The 24,037-nt window shown below is 44.2% G+C and overlaps 1 protein-coding gene across 1 annotated transcript in view; it reads left to right on the top strand.

Annotated features, from left to right (window-relative positions):
* Positions 1-24,037, top strand: part of LOC138493140 (zinc metalloproteinase-disintegrin-like ohanin) — a 415,575-nt gene that overhangs the window by 149,115 nt on the left and 242,423 nt on the right. Inside the window, exon 9 of the mRNA XM_069620331.1 lies at positions 7,130-7,299. Coding sequence (XP_069476432.1) covers positions 7,130-7,299 — 170 coding nt within the window. The remainder of the gene's footprint in view (positions 1-7,129; positions 7,300-24,037) is intronic.

Below are 24,037 nucleotides of genomic sequence, written 5' to 3'. Positions count from 1 at the left end.
AGGGGAAACTACTAGCACATTGGGGTAAAGCCATGACAAGTGTGTTTTTACAGGGGAAAATAAAAAAATTCGGTCACAGCCATGACAGGTGACTTCTTATATTGAATAATACTAGCATGTGAGGGCAAAGTCATTACAGGTGTGTTTATTTTTTGCATGATATTAGCAATAGGGAAAACATCGCCCCAGTGCTTTAAACATATATTTGCATTGCATTTCTGCACCAGGGCAAAGTTTGCCTTAGTCCTAACATCACTCCATATTAGCATTAGGGCAAACCTTGCCCTGGTGCAAAAATTCATTCAAGAATCCATTTTTGCACCAAGTTATGTTTTGCCATATTGCTAGTACCATGCAAAATTCGCATGAAATAATCGAAAGTGAAATGTCTGAGGGAGAAAAAAGAAAGTTATTTGAACGAAACAGAAACTTTAGCTTTTTTCTCCCATGTACATTTCTGTGAACCCGCTCCCCCAATCCCCATTACTTACCTTTTAGAGGCACACTTCCCTGTGTGCCGCCGACTGCCTGTCTCCCTGCGTCACCAGTGGATGGGAACCGGCACTGCATGGTCTTCTTTTATTTCATTTTTTTTAAACTTTATTATTCAGGAAGCAGGGGACACCCCCGTAACCCTTAATGCCATTGTAATGAAGAAGGGTGTGGGGGACAACCACACAAACCCTGCTCCCCTGGTTTTCTACAATGGTACCGTATGGTTGTTAAAATGTATGACATTTTTGCACAGCTGAAATTCAAACAAAGTATCATACCCCCTCCCTGGAAATTCTTTCAACGATGACAACCTTCACCACCTCGCCACTCTTAACTCTCGCTCAGGCATCAAACACTCCTCTGACATCTGACATCTCCTGGAAGTACTAGACCTTGATGTGCTTGGTCTCACCGAGACATGGTTCACTGCCAGGTCTGTCACAAGCTTTGAAACTCTCCTTCCTGATGGCTACAAGATCTTCTCCACACCCACTGTTCCGGTGGGGGTGTAGCCTTGATTTTCTCAGAGTAGATTCCTGCTTCTATCATTCCTATGCAGACCTACTTATCCTGTGAATGCCTGGTTTGTAGGCTTTTTCTCTCCCCTGGACACTCTCTCAGGGTGGCTACTATCTACTGGCAATCTGGTCAGATCTCCCCTTTCCTCTCTGAGTGGGCTGACCTCTCTTCCTCCCTCCTGGCCTCGTCCACTCAACTCCTCCTTCTTGGAGACTTCAACATCCACCCGGATGCTCCCTGTCCTGCCACAGACTCTTTCGCGACATCTGCGATTTTCTCTCTCCATTCTTCTTTCTGGCCCGACACACTCAGATCTCCTCCACTCTAACCCTCTCACCACTCCTCTCTCCTGGGGTGATCACTTTCTCCTCTCCTCTCATCTCTCTCTACCTCTTAGGCCAAAGCTACCCATACACTGCCACCCACCTTCTCAGTCATTCGACCCATGAAGCGAGTCAGTTGAGGCTTTTTCTGCATCCTTCTCTCCCCCTCCTGCAACTCTTACTGACTCACACCCTGACACAGCCCTTCCCATGCTCCACTCTGCTATCTCTTATACTCTCCATGTTCTTTCCCCTGTCATGAGGATCAACATGAAGCCTAAAATCAAGTGCAACTCCTGGTATGACTCAGACCTCGTCACCCTTAAACGCAGGTGTAGGGTGGCTGAGAGGAAATGGTTGGCATCTTGTTCACCCTCTGCCAAACTGGCCTACCGCCTGCTCCAAAGGCAATACCGACTCTCTGTCTTCTCTAAGAAGAGAGCAAACATCCAAGCCATGTTTCTGCAGCACCTAACAATTCGGCCAAACTCTTTCAAATCTGCGAGGAGCTGGCCAATCCTGCTGCAGTGTCTACCTCTCCTGTCTCTTCCCAGGCCCTCTGTTCGGCCCTGGATTTTTACTTAATCTCTAAAACAGAGGACATCCTGTCCACGCTCTCAGCTTCTCCCTCCAGTCTCTCCTCTTCCTCCGGCCCCCAAGCGGCCACCCCCTCCCTTCTATGCCTTCCCTCTCTTCTCTCCTGATGAGGTTTCTAGCCAAGTCCGATCTATGAAGACCTCATCAAAACAGATTCCTCCCTGTTCTTCCAAAACAATCAAGGACCACATTGATATCCTCGCTCCAGCCCTAGCTGACTTCTGCAACCACTCTTTCACCTCCAGAACCTTCCCCTCCCTCCTGAAGCTCCCTCTTGTGCACCCTCATCTCAAGAAACCCTCAGCCGACCCCTCCATTCCAGCTAACTATCACCCGATCTCTAACACTCCTTTCCTGGGCAAACTCCTGGAAAAGCTGACCATCTCCTTGCTTAATCTTCACACTGAATCGGTTGGTTGTTGCCTTGACCATCAGTCTGGCTTCAGATCAGCCAGAAGCACATAAACTGCTCTCCTGAACATTTGTGAAGACCTGCTCTCTAACCTTGATTCTAATCTCCCATCTGTCCTCATCCTACTTGATCTCTCTTCTGCCTTTGCCTCGGTCAACCATGCCATCCTGCTCAACCGGCTCCATGATAACCTGGGTATCACTGATCAGGCTCTGGCCTGGCTGACTTCTTTCCTCTCCGACTGACCCGCCCAGGTCCAACTTGGGTCCTTCATCTGCTCTATCCCTATCTCCACCAGCGGTGTTCCCCAGGGGTCTAACCTTTCTCCCTGGTTGTTCAACCAATACCTGGCACCTCTCGCTTCCACATTTCTGCTCTCTGCTCCAACTTCTAGTGCTATGCGGATGACACAGAGCTTGCATTTAGGCTCCCCTCTGATACCTTTTCTCCTTCAGTCATCCCGGATTGTCTGACTGCAATCCAGGAGTGGTGTGCCGCCAATGATCTCTGCCTGAATGCAAGCAAGATGGAGATCCTCCTCATCGGCACACCTGCACCCCTTTTTCCTACCACCCTCTGGCCGGACTCCCTTGGCCCTCCTCCTGCTCCCACCTTTGAGGCTAAGAACCTCAGGGTTATCTTCGACTCCTCACTCTCGAATCTCCTCATATTTCTGACATCTCTAAGAAGTCAAACTACCAACTGCACCTCCTCAGCGGTATTCTTCCTTTTCTTCCCCCATAAGCTCACTGTATCTAGAGCTCTGGTTCACTCTAGGCTTGACTAATCTAACAGCCTCTTTAAAAATCTGCCTGCCTCTACTCTTCATCCTCTGCAACTCATCCAGAACAGGACTGCAAGACTATCCCTTGGCCTCAAAACCAGGGATCGTATCTCCCCAGCACTGAAATTTCTTCATTGTCTCCCAGTGGCTGCAAGGATCAAGTTCAAGACCCTTTGCATTGTCCACAAGGCCTTCTGGGGCCTGGGACGAAAATATCTCCAGATTTCTCTTCTGAAGTATCTTCCTACTCAAGCACTTCGCTCCTCTACCTCCAACTCCTTGAGGGTCAGTCGCTTTTCCAGGTAACAAGTTGGGGGCAGATCGCTCTCTTTGGCTGGCGCCTCCCTTTGGCACAGCCTCCCTGCCTCTTTGAAACTTGATCAGAACCATCTCTGATTCCGGAAGCAGCTCAAGTCTTTCCTCTTTGCTTCTGCCTTCTCTCATATGCTACCTTGCTGATCTCCTGTCTGATATTGCGCTGGTTACCTGGCTACCCACCGAACCACGGGCCCAGGTCCCTGCCCTCCCAGTTGCACACCTGCACTGCCTCCTGGCAACCCTGCATTTGGGGCTGTATCTGCAACCCTGCAACCCCCTACTTGCACTTATCTATCACTTGTTTTTCTGCACATAACCCTGCACTGCCACCTGCTGGCCGCACTTCTTGTTTTCGATGTTTGATCTTATGGGCCTCATTACGACCCTGGCGCTAATGGGTTAACAGCGCCGTAAAAGGCTGCAGCGCCGTTAACCAATTAGCGCCTGATTACGAGGTCCCTTTGTGAGACCCGACCTTAACGGCTGGTCTACACCAGCCATTAAAGTAGGGACCTGCAAAGGGACCTTGGTGCTAAGTATGGTACCGCAATGTGCGGTACCGCACTTAGCGCCTTCCCCATTCCCATTGAGCCCTATGGGCAAAAATGGGAATGGGGAAAGGCCATGGAGGAAGGGGGAATTATCGCCCCGCCAACCTGGTAATGGGGTGGTAATTCCCCCTTTCTCCATGGCGGAGTCGGTAAGTTACCGGCATGGACCATGGTGCTATTAGCACCATGGTTTTCCGCCTGGGTCATAATGAGGCCCTATGTCTTGCACTTGCTCCTCATCCCCTTCCCCTGTCACTTCTCCCCTTCCCTCTACCATGCACGTGCGCGATCTCAATGTCACTGGGCCTAATAAGATTGTTGTCTTGTTCCCCCTTCTACCGCTCCCCTGCCTCGTGACGCCTTAAAACAGTTGTGTATAGGCGCGGTATATATAAAATATCACATCATTTCATACGTTTTTTCTTTTATTTTCTTATACGGATTCCACTTGCAGCGGTGCAATGTTTCTATAGAAGGCCCGCTGTGTCTCTTTCACTACATAGTTACACTTATTGTGAACATACCTATTGGTCTCTATTCTATGTTGTCTTCGAGAAACAAATGATTTGGTGTCAAGTTTCCTTCCTGTGGAAAAGTACACACTTCATCCCAGCAATCAACTTCAGATGTGTTCACCAAGCCTTAGTCCTTTTCCACTTTGGTGGTGGCAATGCCCTTCTAGAAGGCCTTCCATGCCACCACCATGGTACCCTTGAGATGTGTCCTCCATGCTGCAGCATGACTCATCAAAGGACTCTGCAAATGCAACTACATTGCCCAGACCCTCATCAAACTGCACTAGTTCCCTATGCAAGCATATAGCACCTTCATATCCTGCTGCATCATCAACAAGACAGTCACCCCCAAGTCCCAAGCTACCTCACTGAGAATCTCTGCATCACCGGAGGCCTACAATCTACCAGACAAATGAAAATTTGAACTCTGATGGTGCAGGGGGGGGGGGGTGGGAATGAACCAGAAGAAAGACCATCTCTACCACCGCCCCCAGACTCTGGAACCCCCAGAATCTGCAACCTCCTCCCCCTTACCAACAGACTCGCCCACTTGCTTCTACATTTCAGTGAGGAGTTAATGACCATCGTCTTCAAGGAATGGCTCCTCCAAAACACCCACATCCACACATCCTCCATGCCCCACTTAACCTGAGAGTGGCTGATCTGCTCCCCCCGTTCCCTCCCAGGTTGCTTGTAGATCACTTTCTGCCTAATTATCAGCCCCCCCTCCCATTGATTGGTCCCTACTCTTTTATATCTTTGCTTCCCTGATCGTGTTCTTCCCCCTATGACTTGTAAAGTGCTCTGTTGCTTCCTGAAGGTAGGTTAGCACTTACTACTAATAAATATACTAATAATAATAATAATAATAATAATAATAATAATAATAATAATAATAATTAATAATAATAACAATGATGGTAATGATAATAATAGTTAGCAACTGAAGCTGGCCAGTTTTACAGTGTGTTCCCTCTCCCCCAATATGGGCCATATCCTGGGGTTTTCACCTGTGAATGTTAATTGATTGTGAACTGTGATTGGCTACTCCTCCTGGGCACAACAGGGGCTGGAGGAAACTCAGGGTTCTGGCCCAGATCTATATCTCGCTGATCTGCCATTTTTAATTTTAGATCTGTGATTCTGCTAAATATCTAATAAGGAGCAATATTTGTATTCAGAAAGTTGCCCTCTCCTCAGCGGATACCTGAGGCACATACATTCAGCAGAACAATTACTTTTTACCCTGCGCGCGGCGCAGCCCTTCTTTTGCTATCTCAGGACCAACCATGAATTTCCTTCACCTTTTCTATTGAAGCCTATTTTTGGAAATTCCTCCGTGATCAATTTTGACACGATTAAAAATTGGATTAAATCATTCACACGTATTACTCAACTGCACGCTTTTGAATACATGATACGTATTGACTATATTACCAATTGAAATGCTTGACAAATTACTCTGCAGTTGTTTTGAAAAATACTGCTTGTAACAGGTTGTGCTACCATTGATTATGACGTAATATCACGTCCTCCCACGTTATGCTGGTCATGTGATGCTTTTGCATCATGCACATTTTCCAACATACTTTGCATGCATCCAACACTTATTTTCTGACTTATTGGATTCCTGGGGACCGATTATCAAAGCTTTGCACCGGTGCAAAAAAGTGGAGCAAACGCAGTTAGTACTGATGTTAGTGCTTAGACAATTGGGAATAACGCAAACAGATTTAGCCCCAATTTGTATTATCTAAACATGTTTTCACTGGGGTAACAGGACACAGAGGGCCTCATTACAAGTTGGGTGGTGCGGGTAAAATGCAGTGGTATTACCGTATACTGATGCATTAATGTACCGCCCAACTATATGTTTGGTGGAAAGTTGGAGAATTCACCACCAGCTATGAGCTGGAGGTAAATCCGCCAATTTTCTGCCCAATTTTGGTGGAATTACCACAATGGAATATTGCCTCTGTGGTAAATCTGCCAAAATCCCCCATTGAGTTCAACAGACCCAGATAAATGGGGATTAACACCACTTAATGCCACTTTTAATCTGGCAGTAATACCGCTGGACCAAGTGGTAGTAACGGTAATTACATTTGGTGGTATCTGGCCAGATTTACCGCCCAGATCCCACCAAACTCATAATGAGGACTAGACTGTTTTATTTACTATGTTTGATGAGAAAGACAAAAAGAAAGGCAGCAGATTTGTTACGTAATGTCGCAAACACAGTATGATTTATTTTTGCCCCAGTGCAAATGTGTTTTGGGTTCTACCAAACGTGACAAAACCTGTTTTCTGCATTCTATATTATCAAAGCATGTGCTCTCGTTTTAGAACTTGTGCAAATTTTAGCTAACCTGGCCCCATATCTCTTGAATGGCCAGCTTTGTGTCATGGGTGCATGGTGGTTGAGAGGGAAGGTATACGCCACAGGTATCTCCATGTGCACTGTGTAGTCCTAGGCTCGTGTTCTGAACTCTACACTTGCGTTTTACTGGAGTGGTAGCTGCAGATACATACATGTTGGCCACCTCCCGAGGCGCCATAGGTTGATACTCAGTGCGATGCACCTGGAAATAATGCAGGTTTTCATGTTTTAACAGGTTTACAAAATTATAAATACCTTTGTGGCGTTGATTGGGCTGGAAATTTGGACCAACCGGGATCTCATAACTGTGGTTCCTGAAACTAAAGACACGCTATCAAGCTTTGCGCGATGGAGACGGACGGATCTGCTTAAGAGGAAGACGCACGACAATGCCCAATTCCTCACGTAAGATCTCTCATGTGCAATTCTTTGGATTAACAAAATAAGAGGATGCTCACATGCGCTGGAACACTGAAGTGTGTATGACAAACATTCTGTATACCTCTGCTCCATTTACTGTTTGTGTGACTGCTAAGATGATTATTCCTCCTTAGATGAAATTACATTTTGGCACATCACCCCCTACAAGAGGGCGACCTTTACTGTGTGCCGTACAAAGGTAGTACCACCTAGTGTTGGCTAGTACATATCACCCTGACCATTACAATCAGTATACTGGTTAGAGTTACAGCAACCCCGGTCACCCAGGGGCTAATTTGTCTCCTTGTAATAGACTTTTATTTTGATTGTATTAACTTCTCGCTTAGCCTATTGAGAATGTGTACAGGGATTTGGGGTCACCACGTCTCCCTTGCTACCCCTGTGGTCTCCCTTGCTACCCCTAAAAAAAGTGTTTTTTATTTTATTGTATTTGTTTTTTAAATGTAAGCTCCTGGGCTGTGGCCAGCACCATGTGGCTCTTTGTTTCTGGAGTGACTGGCTTTCTTGTTCCGGCCTCTTAAAAAAACCAGGGGGTTCCACAAGTGTAACAATTTGAGCACTGACCCTAAATAAGAAAGAATATGAATAACACATAATTTGTCTTTCTGGAATTCTATACAATAATTGCTAGACTCATTAAAGGTTTATTTCAGGCACACTTAAGGGGGTGTGTCTCTGATTGAGTCTGTTCCTAAACGCCTCAGCTCAGCCTTTCATCCTTCTGAGGTCGATAAGGAGGATAGCTCTGGGGCAACATGCTGGCCTTGGAAGCAAAACGGCATGGAGCACCACATGTTGGCTCCCCGTGGGTATTAAGCGTGTTATAAATAACCCATCATATCATATTAAATGAGTAGTACCAACACAGGTTGGGTGATTATTGTATGTATATTTGTTCTATATAAAGAGCTTAAGTGTAAGTGCTATATAATAACACATCATCATTTGGCCTTGGACGTCCGCTGGCATTCATAGTTATTTGGTAATATGGGTCTATATACACTGATATTAATGATACATTTGGTGATACATTGTTGCATGTAATGTATATCACATTATAGTGGTATCGTAAACATATTTTTCGTAGTGTACTTAGTAACAATGCTTTGTAACGCCACTTCCTGTTTTATCAAGGGGTGCAGGGCTGTGTTCCATCGCTTCCCTTGATGTCACTTCCGGGTGGGATCAAATTACATCAATTCATTTGATGTCATCAGAGATCAAGGATTGTCTGATGTCACTTCCGCTACCCCTGGGATTTTGGTGAAACAACGTCCCTGAATGTGTATATGGATTTTAAGCTTATTCTGAACATATAGTAGGGTTACAACTTGATATTCATTTTAAAATAAGTAATGTTGTAGTCTGAAAACACAGGTAACACAAGAGTTGTGGTAAAACCTGTATTATTGAAGTTTGGAACTGTTTGTTGTAAATGCCTATTTGGAATAGGGGTTTACCAACAAGAAAAACAAGGTCTGCTTTGAAACATGATAAATTAAAGGTGTCAGGATGGTGTCAACTATGAAGAGCTAGGGTGTTGTTACTATTAGGGCTGCTGGTCTTCTCCAGGATCCCTACTCTCAGCACAGCCTCAGAGATACAGAAGCCAATACACTTCTTTATCAGACTAATAGTCACATGTGCACAACATCCAGCTCCTTATTGATTCACAAACACACTCACAAGGATATAGAGCCTAGCTACTTTTATATTAAGCTCACAATCACAGGGATATAGCACTCAGTCACATCTTTATCTAGTCTACCTATATACGGTTAATGTGCCCTGCTCACTATTCATTATGCAGTCCAGTAGGATCATGTCTTTGTTGTGCCCTAGGCAGTAACCATGCATGAACAGGTGGCTTATAATAAGGCCCTTAATGGCAACCAGCACATGAAAATAAAATAGAGTCTTACTGTCCTTTATAGAGGAAGATAGTCATCAAGTAGGATAGGACTGTGGTCTGTACAATAACCATACATGGACAGGTGGCTTATAATAAGGCCTTTAATGGCAACCTACACATGACTACAAAATAGATTCTTACTGTCCTTTATAGAGGAAGCTAGTCATCAAGTAGGATAGGACTTGCAGGGTGGAGATGGTGGCTGCAAGCTGTTGCTGGGCCAATGTCAAGAGGAGTGCTGGGACTGCCGGGGCCTCTTTAGTACTCCCTGCATGCACAATGCTGTGGTGTGCGGGCGGTACTCTACAGTCTTCTTCCTATTTCTATCTGTATTTATTGAGTAACAAGATTGGTATTTCAATCAGAAATAATGTACACATTAGGTGATACAGTATAATGAGGCAGGCCCTGCATAGGATGCTTTTACAATAGGTAGGCAAATACTTGATAGAGAGCAAATCGTTTAGTGAAAGGGGTAGCATGGTATGACATATAGCAGTGACATGGAGAATTAACAGACATTAATATACTGAACAAAGGTGACCCGGTGCTGTTACATGTTATTAGAAAAAATACATACATTCAGTGCCTGCATGTAGAGTAATCACAATAGGGATTGGCAAGAGTCTGCGTGGGGTCAGTACGAGGTTGTTTCCATTTAGTGATTTGCCAGTGAACCTTTATCCTGCCTTAAACACATTTAGTAATGGTCTGGCTGTGATGAGGGGGCAAGTCAAAAGAAGGTATGGAATCTGGAGGACAAGCATTGGGGGCAGGTGAAGGAGAGTTTGAGGTGAGAGGAGGATCACATAGTGCAACTGGGAGAGTAGAGAGAAATTATGTCAGCTGGGTAGGGAGGTACAAGACCATGGAGGAATTTGTAGATGAGGAGTAGGGATTGAAAGAGAGAGTGATTGTGCATGGAAAATCAATTGGTATTGTGATGGTGCAGTGATGTATGGAGGAACTTGGTAAGTTGTAGAGGGTGCATGTAGTGAATTTGAGAACCCTGTTGCGAGGTGAGAAGTTATAAAGATGGTTTTGATGAGGGTTTTTGTAGAGTGGAAGGAAGAAGGATTTTCCTTATGTTGAGGAGGATGTGCCTCATGTGGCTGTTGCCATGATGAATTTCTGGAGTCTTAAATCACTGTCAAAGAGAATTTGATTTTGCCACCCTTGGGGTAATACAGCAAAGATATCCGCGGTGAAAGAGATAAGAGATAAGAGAGTGTAATTGATGTTGGGGGTGGGGATAAAGAGTACTTCTCTTTTGGATGAGTCCAGCATTGGGCAGCTTCTAGCTATCCAATGACAACAATCAATGGGATAGTTACTGCAGCATTGTAATAGGACAGGGGTGAACAAGGGAAGGGTGTCACCACTGAAGAGACCGTATTAGAAGCCAATGGAGCCGGTTGTCTTGCCCAGGGAACAGAAATGGAAAGTGAAAAGGAGTGGACCCAGGAATGCACATTGAGGCACTCCATCTGGTATGGGTTTGAAAGAGAAGGGGCTGTAGGTACAAGAGATGAGAGAAGGAGCACACTGCAATGTAAGTGGTCACCCATTTCTGTGTAATGTTCTTGAAGACCAGGGAGGACTGGGTCTCAATGGGGAAGGACTGGTCAACAATGTCTAAGGCTGAAGAGATATCAAATAAAACGACAATGTAGGAGAGGTAAGAGTGATGAGCAATGGTTAGAAAGTCAGTAAAATGAGATTTGGTAGATTGTTTTCTCCTGAATCCCGATGGAAGTGGGTTACAGAGTGAATGATATTCCAGGAAACTGATGATGCAGCTAAGAACAACTCGATAGAGGATTGTGGAGTGATAAAGTTGTATGGCAATATCTTAATAGAAAGATACACTCTTGGATCAGCTGAGAGTTTCTTGACTACGAGCATGATAGTGGCAACTTTAGAGCAGGAAGGGAATTTTAAGGACAGAGGGAGAGACTGAAGAGAGAGCAGAGGTAGGAGAAGGAGGCATGCACAAGGTCTTTAATTGTAATTTGAATGGGTCGATAGGAGCATCATATGGGTTAGCCGAGCAAGGGGTATGTAAGAGATCAGTGATGAAGGTGAGGAGGAAGTGATATAAAGAGGAGAAATGACAGTAGTAGGAGGTGGAGCATATGAGGGCAAGAGACAAAGAGTCACACATTTTAGTCATTTTGGAGAAATAAGTCAAAGTCGCTTGCAGAGAGACAGGATTGTTTGGTGGTGTATTCTGTGGGGGTAGAACATGGCCTTGTGGGTTATGGAGAGTTTGTGGGATTGTGATTAGAGTATCCAGTGGAAATGTTGCCAGCCAAAATAGTCAGTGAAAAAGATGTGCAGAAAAGACCTCTGAAGTTCAAAAGTTGCCAAGCAAAAAGTAGTCTTAAATGGAGTTGAAAATGAGCAGAAAATGTAGTGCTGCTTTAATTGTTAGGGTTAAGGAGGCTTTTGTAGGCTTCTGATTGTCTAGTTTAGGGTTAGGATATGGGTACAGTGTGGGGGCAAATCAGAATGTGTGTGTGCTTAGGCTCTTATTTACACTTGCTCTATTATTATGAGTTAGTAGCTGCATATCTGGGTGACATATGTATTGCCCTAAACCTATACCATAATAAACATTGTACACATGGGTCAACCCGAATAATTGCGCTAATCAAACTATTGTATGATTCAAGAATTTTATCACATGATATTAGCACAAAATTCATATCAAGTAATGTATACAGAATACGATTTCTTTGTGTATGCCTGATCCTAGCCATAGCCAACATGAGTTTCAACCTCCTTGGTCTTTCTGAAGCCTAATATTTGGCCTATACACTTGTCAATTACATTTCCAATGATCAAATGCCATAATTAACATTGTAAACACATCAAATCAAAACCAAACATAATTCATTGTGCGCATGTACACAGATCAGTGAGGGAGAAAAGGACGACAAAGAAAGCCATACGTAAGATATATTGTGTAAAATTGATACAAAAAATTCTTCTTACCACAAAGTGTATCACCTCTCATGATAGTGTGTCATGCTTAATCACTCTACAAAATCCACCCAGGTGCTTATCGATATCATGTTCAAATTATTTTGTTTAATATCCCCACCGGTGCATTGCTGGTGCAATGATGTTTATCATAATGTTGCTAATATGTGATCAAACTGTGCCCTTATCCAGTAAAAGATGAGCACTTTACATTATAGTACTCACCATCAATCCTTGTTCTCAATAGGATATGCGAGTGCATCTTAAAGACTGAATGCTAGATTATTCTTACTGGAAACATTTTCACACTTTTCATTGATTGTATCGAATGACTACATTTTTGAAAACAACTTCTTTACTGTCTACATTTTCACATGACAACATTTTCCTAGGGACATTTTCACATGACCCATGGATAGATAGAGGATATACGCTTGGTGTAGTAAGAGGATTTAGTGAAGCCAACAGCAGTGTTGAGAGAAAGGAGAGAGTCCTCTTAGGTGGTGAGAGGATTCAGAGAGCCTCCCTTGTGCCGATTCAGGGAGCATCCATTGTGGCAGTGGTGAAGGTAAAGACACCAGGTTGCTATCAGCAGTCCCATGGCAGGTGAGATCCATGGTGGTTGGTGGGGTGAATGGGGTTGAAGGATACAGCCAGCTAGTATTTATAATATGAGGTGGCAAGTAATGTACTGAATTTCTCAAAGAAAAGTTTGAAGTAGGGGCAAGCAGATGAGACAGGGCTTTGAAGGAAGATTCAAATTAGCATAGATATGGGGTCATGGAGATGCATTTGAATTTCCTTTTGGTGATTGGTGATAGGGAGGAATGTGAGAGGGGGAATGGAGTTAGGGAAGTGAATAATTGAGTGTGATATGGAGAGGGGTTGATAGAGCAATGGAGTAGAGTGTGAAGAAGAGAAAGATAAGATCAAAGGAGCTACCATGGATGTGGGTTGGAAGGCTATGCACACTGACCAGCTAGTAGCCCAATACAGTGTAATCCAGTTGCAATTGCTGAGTATTGATTAAGTTAAGTTCACCTATCACAACTAAGGGGACATCAACCAGCAAAGCATCAAGTAGGAGGTCCAGTTCTGAAAAAAAGAAAAATATTAGAGATGCTAGGTGGATGATAGATGAGCGGGAGAATGAGAGGGGTGGATGCAAGACCTGGACAGAGATTTGATGGAAATAGCAGAGGGTAAAGTCAGGGGGAACACATTTGGAGTGTCCTTTTGTATTAGGAGTCTGACACCACCACCTTTTTTGTAGAGTGAGGGGAGTCAGAAATGTTACCAACGTCAGCACAGAGGGATTCTAGAGTGGCTGCATCTTGAGGAGAGCTCAAGGTATGAGCGATGAGTATCACATGCGCATATTGTAATTCCTGTCTACAATATGGGCTATGATTATCTTGTTTTTTAAGAGATGAAGTGCCCCGCTTTCTATCCAATCACTATCCAAGCCCCCCTCTTCCTTTCCAAAGTCTGAAGTACACTTTTCACTCCTCAAGGAATATAGTGCTCCCCCTTATCCACAAACATGGCCAGTTCCTTTTAGTGGCATTATGCCAGTCACCCCACCGGCTGCCATGCTGTCTAAGACCGTCAGCATTTCTCCTTCTGCTATTCTGCAAAAGTCATCTCTTTCAGGGCTTCTCTGGTGATTCACCTGTTCCTGTAACACTGCACGCATCTCCTGACACATTTAACTTCTTTGTAGGTCTTCATGCTTTCACAACTAACTTGCAGATTATCCCAATTGTTGCTTTACAGTCAGCATTGTAAGGGGCAATGTGGGAGGTGCATTCACTCCAGTGATGGAGTCACATTGCAGATGCCATTCTTCTCCTTTACCCAAAACAATGAGGTGTTATGGAAAAGCAATGATGGGAGTCTGGGAGTGGCAAAGACTTTGAGAGGGAAGAACAAATGTGGAGAGACAAGTGAATTCCTGATATACTGTGAGCAAGACCCAGGTACAATGGGATGGCAATAAACATGGTGATTATGTGGATTGATGGATATGTGGTCACACATCATCTTGAAGACATTGCCAGTGTCACAGACTCTTCAGGGGATGCAGACAGAGGGACACCCAACCACACATCCTGCAGTCACATACTCAGAAAGGATTCCCTAGTATAAGTAACAAAACTGTATGCATGAGAACTGATGGGCATTGTCCTCTTGGAGCACAAATGTCCCTCAGGGTCAGTTGCTTCTGCAAGCAATGAGTTGGTGGTAGATCTCTCTCTTTAGCAGGGGCCTCCCTCTGGAACGGCCTTCCTGCCTCCCTGAAACTTGAGGAGAATTATCTGCGGTTCCGGAAGCACCTAAAAACCTTCTGCTTTCTCTCCCCTCCCCCTGCTGAATTCCTGGTAGAAACTGCACTGGTTAACTGGCCACCCTTTCTGATCTCGGGCCCAGGCCCTGCCAGTTGCCCACCTCCACTGCCTTCCTGGCAACCCCTGCACCTGGAGACTGTTTTTCTGTGTCCCTACAGTCCCCCTACCAGCACTTATGTCTGCACTTACCTTGCACTTGCCACCAGCTGGCCATTTCATTTATCTTATTTATTCCACTATCCCATGTACTGCACTTTCCCCTCTCCCTCCCCCCACGCACTTTTCCCTTTCCCCCTCCCCATGCACTTGCGCGATCTGAATGACACCTGGCCTAGTAGGATCGTGGTCTGTCTTCCCTTTGTTCCCCTTCCTTGCCTTGTCACGACTTGAAACACTTGTGTACAGGTGCGTTATAAATGCCATATCATATTATATCATGTCATATCATAAGGAGAGAAGAAAGTATGTAAATGTCAACCTTAAGATATGTTTTCAGGAGGTGCTGCATGCATGGGAGGTTCTCCACCTGCTCCCGGCCTTCTCGATGAATTCACTCACATATTAGGACTCATTGTCAAGTGCACCTCTATTGCTTAAGCCCCATAATGCATTATGAACCCCAAAGGAGAATGTGTGCTCACGAAGACAGGTAATGAAACTGTTCATAAATGCACATAACAAGCTTGGGTCTATCAAATAAATACTATCAGGAAAGGAATTGATAGTTGGAATATAGGAACATCCAGTCACCATAATACCCAAGCCTGACTCCAAGATGGAACACACAATATTTGAGCCCCTGGCTCAAGTGCTTTAGACCTGGGCCAAAGTGAATTGTTAACTGAGGCACAACTCCTAATTATAAAGGGACAGAAGGTACTACAAAGGGGATGAGGTGGAACCATTAAGACACCTCCAATTACACCATCTCAAGCTAATGGTGAAACATACCCACAAACCAATGCACACACGGGACAAGTGTGTGCAACCCCCAACATACAAAAGGAGGTACAAACAATTAAACCCGTTGGGAATTATGATGGCTTTGCAGAAACCTGGTGTTGGATCATTGGAAACAACAGGCACATTAAAGGCTGCGAGCATGAGGTGGATGAAATAGGACACATTTTGGAAAAGTTAAAAAACAGAAGGTGGCTGAGTCAAAAACACAGGCACATTGTAAGAGGGCTAAGGCTTAGAGGAGAGGCTATCAGTCACAGCCTTCTGATGGATTTAATGCAGAGGCTGGCACAGCCATACAACAATGAGTAAAAGTAGGTTAAGAGCCTGCTACAGGCTTACACTAAGATCCAGGTGGCAGAGCTGAAAGGAATTATTGTCACTATTTAGAACTGTTGAAGAGCCTATGGCTCAAGTGCAAGAAGTCATACCTTGGTTGAGGACTCAGAATTACTGCAGCCTATAACTATACAGGTAAAGTGGAGCCTAAATTAGGCCCCTAATGCAAGAGGCAGAAAATGAAAGGTCTTGTCCCAGTAAAAGCACAAAGAGAACCCTAGGGAAAGAGAGGAAACTGCGAGCCTGTGCCCTGATTGGAGTACAGCTACAGAGTTGCAGAAGATGCACCAGCTTCTAGATCCTTTGCCAAGGCTAAGTAAAGATTTGTGATGGGGCTTTTAAAACAACCCTGTTATTATGAGTGTATTAAGGGACACTTTCCGGGTGCAGATGCCATGAACCGTTGTGTTGATTTTAATTGGGATTGGACATTGAATTAAGGATGTTGTGTCCTCTTATCATTGGCCTGTTTTTATTATTGAAATATTCCTCCATCCTGACACTATTACCTCCCTTTTATTTCAGTTATCTATTCCACCCCTTTAGTTTGAGTTATCTATTCCCCTACGTTATGCTGGAATTGGGCTAATTTTACCCTTAGCATTAGACTTGGAAAATTAAAATTGAGCAGTCAGGTCCTACTGTAAAATCTTGGATATTTTTCTTGTAACTGAAGGGTATATATTACCAGGTACCTCCTGAAAGGAATAATGTGTTTCCTGAGACCCTATCATGTTTTGCTTGGTGTAGCTACCCTGACAAGTAGGTTATACTTTTTTGATGTGTACCAACTTTATTTTGCTTCCAAAGACCGGAAGTGTCACAGCTTCGGCTTCCAGGCGCAGGAGTGCATTAACCAACCACCCCGACTGTGGTCTTGGTGCCTGCAAGACTAAGCTTACACAAGCCTCCGAGACCCCAGCTGCGAAGCAGGGTTAGGATCACGATGGTTGGATAGGTACCGTGCAGAGGGTAACTGGAATGAGGACTAAGAGAGGGGAAGTGGATAGGTAGGGGGACTCAGGGTAAACTTAACAACAGTACTGTATGAGCGTACACACATACCCCAATGCATACATTTCACACTGCATCCACACACAATACAAGGTAACCGGAAAGGCACTTAGCTCTGGTTGTGAGTGCTGGCCTCCTACAAGCGCATTCTCAGGTCCGGTGTCAGGAGCAGTTCGAATGCTGCAAAGAGAGCTTGTATTAATGATCTGCGTGCTGCTTTCATGTGGCTCACAAGGCATACAGTAGTGCATGCAGACTGGTGACACCCCCAAGGCATGTTAGTACAGGTACATGCAACCTAAAGCAACTGCAGAGTTAGTACTGCTCATGCAGCTCTGTACGTGCAGCAACGGTAGTCTGCCACACATGGCTGCGTTATGAAGAAAGAACATGCAACTACTGTCTGCCGCATGTGGCTGAACACTAGAAGTCTCAGCGTGCAGCCGCACGTGGGTAAGTCTTTTGCATGCAAGACGTGCTTGCGGGAGAAAACTGCAGTCTCTATGGGAACCAGAGGGCGTTTCAAATTGATACTATCTTTATGCGTGGAGCATTTCGCTTTTACTCTGGGCAGGGTACATGGTTGATCTGGGCCGTGCCCCCTGCCTGTGCCCCTCAATCCGGCGCGTGCCGCCCTGGTACTCCGCTTCCCCCTCTATCTCTGCACTCCTTCCCTGATGCTGCACGTTGAGATCTGAGCTTGGGTTTATCCATGGCCTATGGTATGGTGGACCATAATATTCTTAGAACCACAGCTCGGGCTTCAAATCAGGCAATTCATTTGTGTTGCTGTTCCCTTTCTAATAGTCCTCACACAGTCGTTTCCAGTGATTTGTGGTGTCCCTCAGGGGTAATATTTGTCAACTCTTTTTTTGGGACCTCTCTATGCCAACATTGATGACCAGCTTTCACTGATTTGGTATGCAGTTTCATTCAACTGCAGATGATTCTTCCTTGTATGTCAGAGCCTCTGGCCCTATGACATACTTTTCTCAACTTGCGGTATGTCTCTGTGAGGTGCGACACCGGATGCTTATCACCAACTTCTAATTAAATCTATCAAAGATTGAATTCATCTGATTGGGGTGGAAATATTTGTTGAAAGACCACTGCCAGTCTGCTTCTGCCCCACTGCTATTTGTTCTTCCTATTATTTTCTCAAATAAAGTAAAGACTTTGGGTTTTGTCTGGAATTCTGATCTAAGTTTCTCTCATCATGTTAATGAACTAACGCGATCCACGCTCTTCTGAATTTGTTCTTCTTATGCACTCTCTTCTCTACATGCCTCAGGATGACCATGCTGTGTAGGTGGGCAATCTGATGAATTCATGACTCGAATATGATAAAGCGGTGTATGCGGGCACCTCATAATACCTTATAGGTGTCCTCAAACTGTTCAGAATACCTCTTTTCAGCTAACATTTAGAGCACAAAAATCTTATTGTTTTGCCTTTTACACATTCTTTAAACTGCCTCGTATTTGTCAATATATTTTATCTACGGCACTCTGTTTATACTTTAAATTTGTTAATGATTTCGCCTACCAAGTCCTTACTTGTAAGGCCAAACCATATAAGCTAACAATGCCTCTGTGATCAAAGCACCAGCAGCTGTTACTCATTCACTCCGCTCGTTAGAAGAACAGCAATAGTGGGCTCTCTGTCCTAGGCCTTAGTCTATGGAACTATCTCCCCTTGGAATTTTATTTAATCTTTGCCCAGGTGCAGTTCACTCTGCCCAGTACTTAATTGTTTTGCATTTTACAAATATAAATCAAATCAATCAAGAAAATCCCATTCACTTGGTGAAGATCAAAATTGCATCTACTAAAAATAGCTCAGTGCAAAAATAAGCACATACACACCAATGAATCTTTTTCTGCAATTATTACATTGAGTGAATTGAAGTGAGTGTGAAAAAAAACATGACCTTGTTTCTCGAGTTACTCGAGTGAGATAGATTTGACCACATTTTTCTGCGGGATCAGAAATCACAGTTAGTGTGAGCAACATCAACATGGAGATCAAGAGGAAAGATTTTTGGAACCAATATGTTTGTATTCCTGAAATGAGGAATTGGCAGAAGGTAGGATAATGCCGGTCTGTATTTTATGCTTCCAAGACAATCGTGTTGCCCCTGAGCTATCCTCTCAGTTCACAAGCATAAGGATGGGAATTTGCAAATAAGAGGGTCATGAGCCATGATGCTGTTAATTAAACATGTGATTGTTGGCCACAAATTACCCAACCAGTTGTGACATCTTCAGCACAATCAGTTTGTTGTAGCTACCATAATATATCCTCCCGGTGCAACAAGAGAGTGAAAGGGATACATGTGCTTGTTACCAAGGCTGGGAAAGTCAACAAATATGTGAAACTAATTGGACTGAGAACCAATAACCCTAACAAAGAGCCACAGGGCTTTGCGGAGTCCTTGTGCCACAAAGTGGGATACAGAGAAGTGTGTGCAACATAAGCATGGCGGGATTTAAGTACTGGTAAAAACAAGTTATCCTTGAGGGATTTAACCAGTTGTAAACATCTGAAAAACATTTATGGAAAACAGAGAAAACCACCCAGAAAACATTCATAATTCTGAGTCGACAAACTCTATACTAAGACTGTGAACTGTGTAAATACATTCTAAAGGAACTCTGAGACTGATGATAAGTATTAGAATGGCCAGGCCAGGCCAGGCCGGGCCATGAAGTAGCCCGTTCCGGGATTATTGTACAAGCCTTCTTCCCCTTTTATTTTGATTTTCGAAAGTGGTAGGGCCAGTAAGTAGCTAGGAATTTGGACTCAGGACTCTTTAGTTTTGGACTTTGATGAGCACCCTTAGTTTTGTTTTAGAAGGTAGGGAACTTTCCTCATAGTGATAGGGCCAGATAGGCATGTTTTAATGTTTTATTTGAATAAACAAATCTGTACCATAATCCATTGTAGCCCTTCTCTGGTTCGCAACAACTCCCTTATGAAATTAGATGTGTTTCCATTAATGTTGTAGCCTGTTGTACAAGACTTTGTTTTAATTCCGGCTTGCTCATGTTTTTTTCTTTCTCCCCTGACCGTAAGATTGACCACTTTATTGGGTGATTCTCCTGGTATAATCATTACAGAGTTTGTTTAAATATTAGGGCCCTCCTCATGAGTTTGGTGGTAATACAGTGGTAATTGCACCTCAGTGGAATTACCATTACCGCCATTGTGTCGAGCAGAGTTACAAAATGGCTTTTGAGCAGTAATTCTGCCCAGAATCGGTGGAATTACAATTACTGCCTGCATGTTTGGCAATCATTCAGCAGGTGGAATTACCACCAGGTGAATTACCTTTATGGACTGAACAGGAAGCCTACCGGCAGCCATCTTGAAACATTAAATTCGCTCAAAATCACCATTAAGGGATTGCCATCCAAGCCCAAACGGTACCCATAAGCATGTCCTCAGGAAAATGAAAAAGGAATGTGCCAGAAATGTGCCAGAGAAAACCCAGATTCTCAGAAGAGGAGTTGTATGGGACACATAACCGCAAGACGTCCTCCCACTGCAAGAATTTCATTTGGACGGAAATAAGGAACAAGGTGGCAGCCATGGGTAGTGTTCCACAGGATTGTGAGGACATATGAAAGTGCTGGAATGACATAAATGCCAGGGTGTGGATGCTCGTCCCCAACCACTGTCGGGGCACAGAGGCCATAGGTGGAGTAACTGTGGGCCCACTGCAGCTCACACCGTGGAAGGAGAGTGTGAGAGCATCCTCCACATGGCAGTCCTGGAGGGTGTGGGTACAGCATAGGTGTGAGCCACTAGCCAGTAAGACCCTGGCGAGTACATGAGTGAATCATGGACCTTAGGCACAAAAACTATAATGGAATGTCAAGAGACACACTTGCAGTCACCAAGCAGATATTCACTGAGCCACTGCATATGCAACAGATGAAACATCTTGAAACAGTACATCAATGGGCATGGTAGGTGTGAACCCCCTAAAAGGCATACCATTCACAAGTAGGTGTCCCTCTTGTAGGACAGATCCAACAACCATGGTACAGCAAGTATCATGGACAGTCACCCATTCACAAGCTATATTCCCACCACATTATGCAAGCATGTTCAGCACCCATGTAAGAACACAACTCAAAAGAGCTGTGTGATGAATCCAATGGTGTCATCATTGATTCCCCGGCAGTGACCCCCTCCTATGTGGTCAGGGCACAGCAGCCACTGCCTGATCCTGACCCTTGGGGCGGCTATATGAGGGATGATCACATGGGAGGAGACAACGACCGCGGATATGTCATGACTTAATTGGATGAGATGAGGTTCCCCTATTTCCCATGAGGAAGACTCTCTAATGCCCAAAGCCTTCTTCCATGAGAAAGACCTGTAATGTCCAAAGCCTTAATGGCATATTGCCAGGTATTGGTTCCCCCTTGAGGGGGAGAAATGAAACCTCTTCCCAATATCCCTTTGGTCCACCACCTATGATCTAAACACAAAAAGCTATAACACAACACTTTTTGCATTTAGGGTACCATCAGGGACGTCATTTCACCAAAATGCCAGGGGTAGCGGAAGTGACATCACCCGACCCTTGACCCCCTGATGACATCACAGGAAGTGATGTCATTAGACCCCGCCCCAAAGTGATATAGCGGGTAGCGATGGAACACGACATTTCACCTGTTGACAAAACAGGAAGTGGCATCACATAGCATTGTACACTATGAAAAATATAGTTATGATATCACTATATGATGTACATTCATACAAGAATGGATCGCCATATGTATCATTAAGTTCAGTGTTTATTGGCCCGTATTACCAAATGACTGTGTATGCAAGCAGACGTCCATGACCAAATGATAAGCGTAAGTGCTATATAATAACACATCATTAAGCGCTTTATATAGAAAAAATATACACCCAATCTCACCCAACCTGTGTTGGTACTCATTTATCGACCTCAGAAGGATGAACGGCTTAGGCTTAGTGAGGCGTTTAAGAACAGACTAAATCAGTGACTCACCCCCTGAAGTGTGCCTGAAATAAACATTTAATGAGGCCAGCAATTACTGTATAGAATTCCAGAAAGACACATTATTTGGTATTCCTATTCTTTCTTATTTAGGGTCAGTGCTGAAAGTGTTAGAAGAAAAATAAGAACAGGAGTGCCTCAAGTCTTTTTTTTAAGGGGCCTGAACAAGAAAGCCAGCCACCCCAGAAGTAAAGAGCCACAGCCCAGGAGCTTGCATAACTTAAAAAAAAATATATATATTTTTTTTTTTTAGTAGAGGTCGCAGTTTAGTAGTTGCGACCCCTGGCGACCCCCAAATGACGTCCCTGGGTACCGTTATGTAAAATCACTAAGAAGAACAATTTTAACACCAAGTGTCCAATGACACCAATGGACTCCAACTTCCAGAATCACCCAAGTACTGAGACGAGGAGGATGAAGGAGTTTGTTCAAGGTATCAAGAGCTCAAAGCACAACATGGAGTCTAGTTGTTTTGCCAGATTACCTGTGAGTGGGACATTTAAATATGGCAACTGCACAACTGAATATGGCAGGGCAGGAAAAGACATCAGCTCGTATGCAGAGGGTTGGCAGCATGATGAACATGTACCCGTGTGGCGGAGCGGAGGAGACCACTGGGATCAATGGAGGAATGCAGTGAACAAGCAGGAAAATATGTGGTTATGCTGGGAAACGTGACAGAATTAGTGGGTACTTGGCAGCTCGAAGAGGCATTGTTCTCCAGACCGGGACCTAAAGGGAAGCAGGTGTGTGATCACGGAGCTGCGAAGGAAGCCAGAAGGACGTCTGCACACTTCAGAATGGGAAGCGAGTGAAAGAGCTTCACTGCATGAGCGCAAACTGTACAGGAGACACTGGAAAAACCCAGTGAGTGTACCTGAAGCCAGTGGGAACCCTGGGGCATTCCGGCAACCACACCATTGACAATTTGAATGTAATACCATTGCTCAGAATACAAGAAGTTTGTTTGAATGCAGAAAAGACAAAGTACAGAATCTAAGTCCAACAAGAGGTTTGTTTGAATGCAGAAAAGGCAAACTAGAGATTCAAACCCCAGTGAGCTACAGATGCATGAGATGTACGTGTGAAGCAAATTTTGAGCAATTATTAACACAGACATATATACCAAACCAATAACAACACATACACGTTTGGTGATGCCGAGGAACTGTGAAACACATCAGAAGTCCTGGCAGGGGAGTATACCACGCAGTGAAATCACAAGAGAAGTCCTCACAGGAGACTAGTGTAGGCAGTTGCAATTGAATGAAGAATCCTGACAGGAGAGTACACCAGGAAGTTGGAATTGCATCAAGAGTCCTAGCAGGGGAATATGCCAGGCAATTTGGAAAGTTACCAGAATTAATAAATAACAACAGTGTTTTCTATATACAGGAGAAACTCGTGTTAAAGAAAGACTGTTACAGAACTTGTTAGAAACTTGCGTTAAAGAACGACAGTTTCAGAAATTGTTGCCCGAACAGGAACCTTGTGAATCAAGGAGAGAAACAAAGGAACTGTTTGTGAAAGAGACAATTTCCATCCTACCTAAGAATACAGGGGTTGGAGGAAAATCCTCTGATCGAAGGTCTTCCACCATGGAGAACATTTTTTGTTGGAGCTATTCTTATTTTCAGTTGTGAATTCTTCTTTGCCAATATCAGGTTGAGGACATTTCCTTGCACCCTTTATTGTTTTGGTTATAGTGTGAAGGTCAGGATAGGACATTATGGACACAAGAACAGCTTTTCTGTTATTGAAATCCTGACACAAACAGACCCTTCGTTTTGCTTTATAGGGAGGGAAACTCCTCCTTAGAATAGGGTCAGAGAGGTATTTCCCCAACCCATTTTAATTTAATAAAAGTCTTAAACCACTAAATGACAACCTTGTGTCCGACTCTCATTGCTGACTCCTAACAGCTGCCACACACTGAACATATGGCACAAATTAAACAACTGCAGATATTTGGGTCAAACACCCAAAAAATGCAAAAGAGCAGTAGTAGTAAGGCCTCTGTGAAGATGGATTCCCCCTAATGTCGCAAAAATACTCCCATGGCTAGAAGGACATCCCTGGCAGGAGAAGAGGATATGCATATGCATG

This window comes from Ambystoma mexicanum, chromosome 10 (genome assembly GCF_040938575.1).
Source record: "Ambystoma mexicanum isolate Mex_15411 chromosome 10, UKY_AmexF1_1, whole genome shotgun sequence".
In the NCBI taxonomy this organism is placed as follows: Eukaryota; Metazoa; Chordata; class Amphibia; order Caudata; family Ambystomatidae; genus Ambystoma; species Ambystoma mexicanum.
This window is presented reverse-complemented; position numbering and strand designations above follow the sequence as displayed.